Below are 1481 nucleotides of genomic sequence, written 5' to 3'. Positions count from 1 at the left end.
AGCACGGGACAGTGTTGGTGCGTGGACGCCAACGGCCAGGAGATCTCTGACACTCGCACTGGAGCCGCCAACACCGCCCTGTGTGAGTCCTCCGCTCCAAAAAATGTTGTATCTGTATAAATATCTGTAATTTTTACTGATTAAGACTCTAAAAAAGGAGATGTTGATCCTCCAGACCTCCACTTTATCTTTCAGGCATCAACCAGGCTGTGACGCCGGCCCCTGTAGGCCCCACCCCACGGCCCGACATCCACCCCGTCTCTCTGGGAACTCACCTGGTGTTTGCTCAGAGTGGGAAGATTGAACACGTCCCGCTGGAAGGATACAAGATGAAGACGGAAGAGGCCAGACCACTGCTGCACATCCCCGTAAGATCAACCACCACGTTACAAATCTTTCTTCTAGATCAACTCAGACGATGAAATAAGTAATCGAACTTCACTTCCATTTACACTTAGAAAAAACCCACTAAACTACAATTACATGTTAAAGTCAAGAAACATCTGTTTGCAGAAGATAGATCATGAAATAAGTCAGAAGAGAAGATTTTCATCTCAGAAAGTAACCCTAACCTGCTTCAAATCCAGAAACTTAACTAAAAACCACATTGGATGAATAAAAGTAATAAAATTAAATACAATAATATAATTAAAATATCTAATATTTTCTTGTCTGGTTTATGTACTTAGATTATTTTCTTTGGAAAGTCTTTATTTTACTATGAAATTTAAACACAAAACTAAAAAATAAGTCTTCCAGAGCATCTGTTACATACATGACTGACAGGATTCCTGAATAAAAACAAACAAAACTACCTTCTCTTCTCATCACACATTTGAAATCATCAATTCTCTCAGAAAACTTTGATCAGATGATCTGAGCTGCGTTCTCCATCAGGACCGTGTGGTGATCGCCGTCGCCTACGACTGTGTGGACAGGATGGTTTACTGGACGGACATCACCGGACCAGCGATCAGCAAGGCCAGTCTGAGCGGGGGAGACATCATTCCTGTTGTCACCAAAGGTACAGACGACATCGGCCATTTATGGCGGTGGACCTATAGTTGTGCTCGACTCCTGTCAAGATCCAGACGTCTGCCTGTTTGGAAGTCTTACTTTAAATGTTATTTTTAAATATTAGATATCAGTAAAAAAAAAAAAAATTATAGATATTGAATAAAAAATGAAAAAAATAGTAATTTCAAAAACACTTCCCAATATAAAATATTCAAATTTTGACAAATAAGATTAAGTTGGTGCACATTTTGTGCGCAACTAATGATTAGAGAAGCTTGTTGTGCTTTTTTTATTTTGTTTTTATCTCTTTTTGGTTTGTGTCCAAACACAAACCAACTGTAGTTCACCAGCTGACCTCTAGGTGGCTTGTTTCACAACAGTTTAGGCTTATCTTTTGACTGACAGCTGTTCAGTCATCCATGTAAGTGTTGGTTGGATGATGAGCACTACCTTCTTTAAAAAAC

At 39.6% G+C, this 1481-nt stretch overlaps 1 protein-coding gene across 1 annotated transcript; it reads left to right on the top strand.

The window, feature by feature from the left end:
• Positions 1-6: 6 nt before the first annotated feature.
• LOC112140113 (nidogen-1-like) lies at positions 7-1163 on the top strand. The gene is made up of 3 exons (XM_024263022.2): positions 7-82; positions 196-368; positions 898-1163. Exons 2-3 carry the CDS (start codon positions 330-332, stop codon positions 1132-1134), a joined length of 276 nt encoding a protein of 91 aa, XP_024118790.1. The 5' UTR covers positions 7-82; positions 196-329; the 3' UTR covers positions 1135-1163.
• Positions 1164-1481: the final 318 nt, after the last annotated feature.

This window comes from Oryzias melastigma, unplaced genomic scaffold, assembly GCF_002922805.2.
Source record: "Oryzias melastigma strain HK-1 unplaced genomic scaffold, ASM292280v2 sc05481, whole genome shotgun sequence".
NCBI lineage: Eukaryota > Metazoa > Chordata > Actinopteri > Beloniformes > Adrianichthyidae > Oryzias > Oryzias melastigma.
Note: the sequence above shows the minus strand (reverse complement) of the source record. Positions and strands in the feature narration are given on the sequence as shown.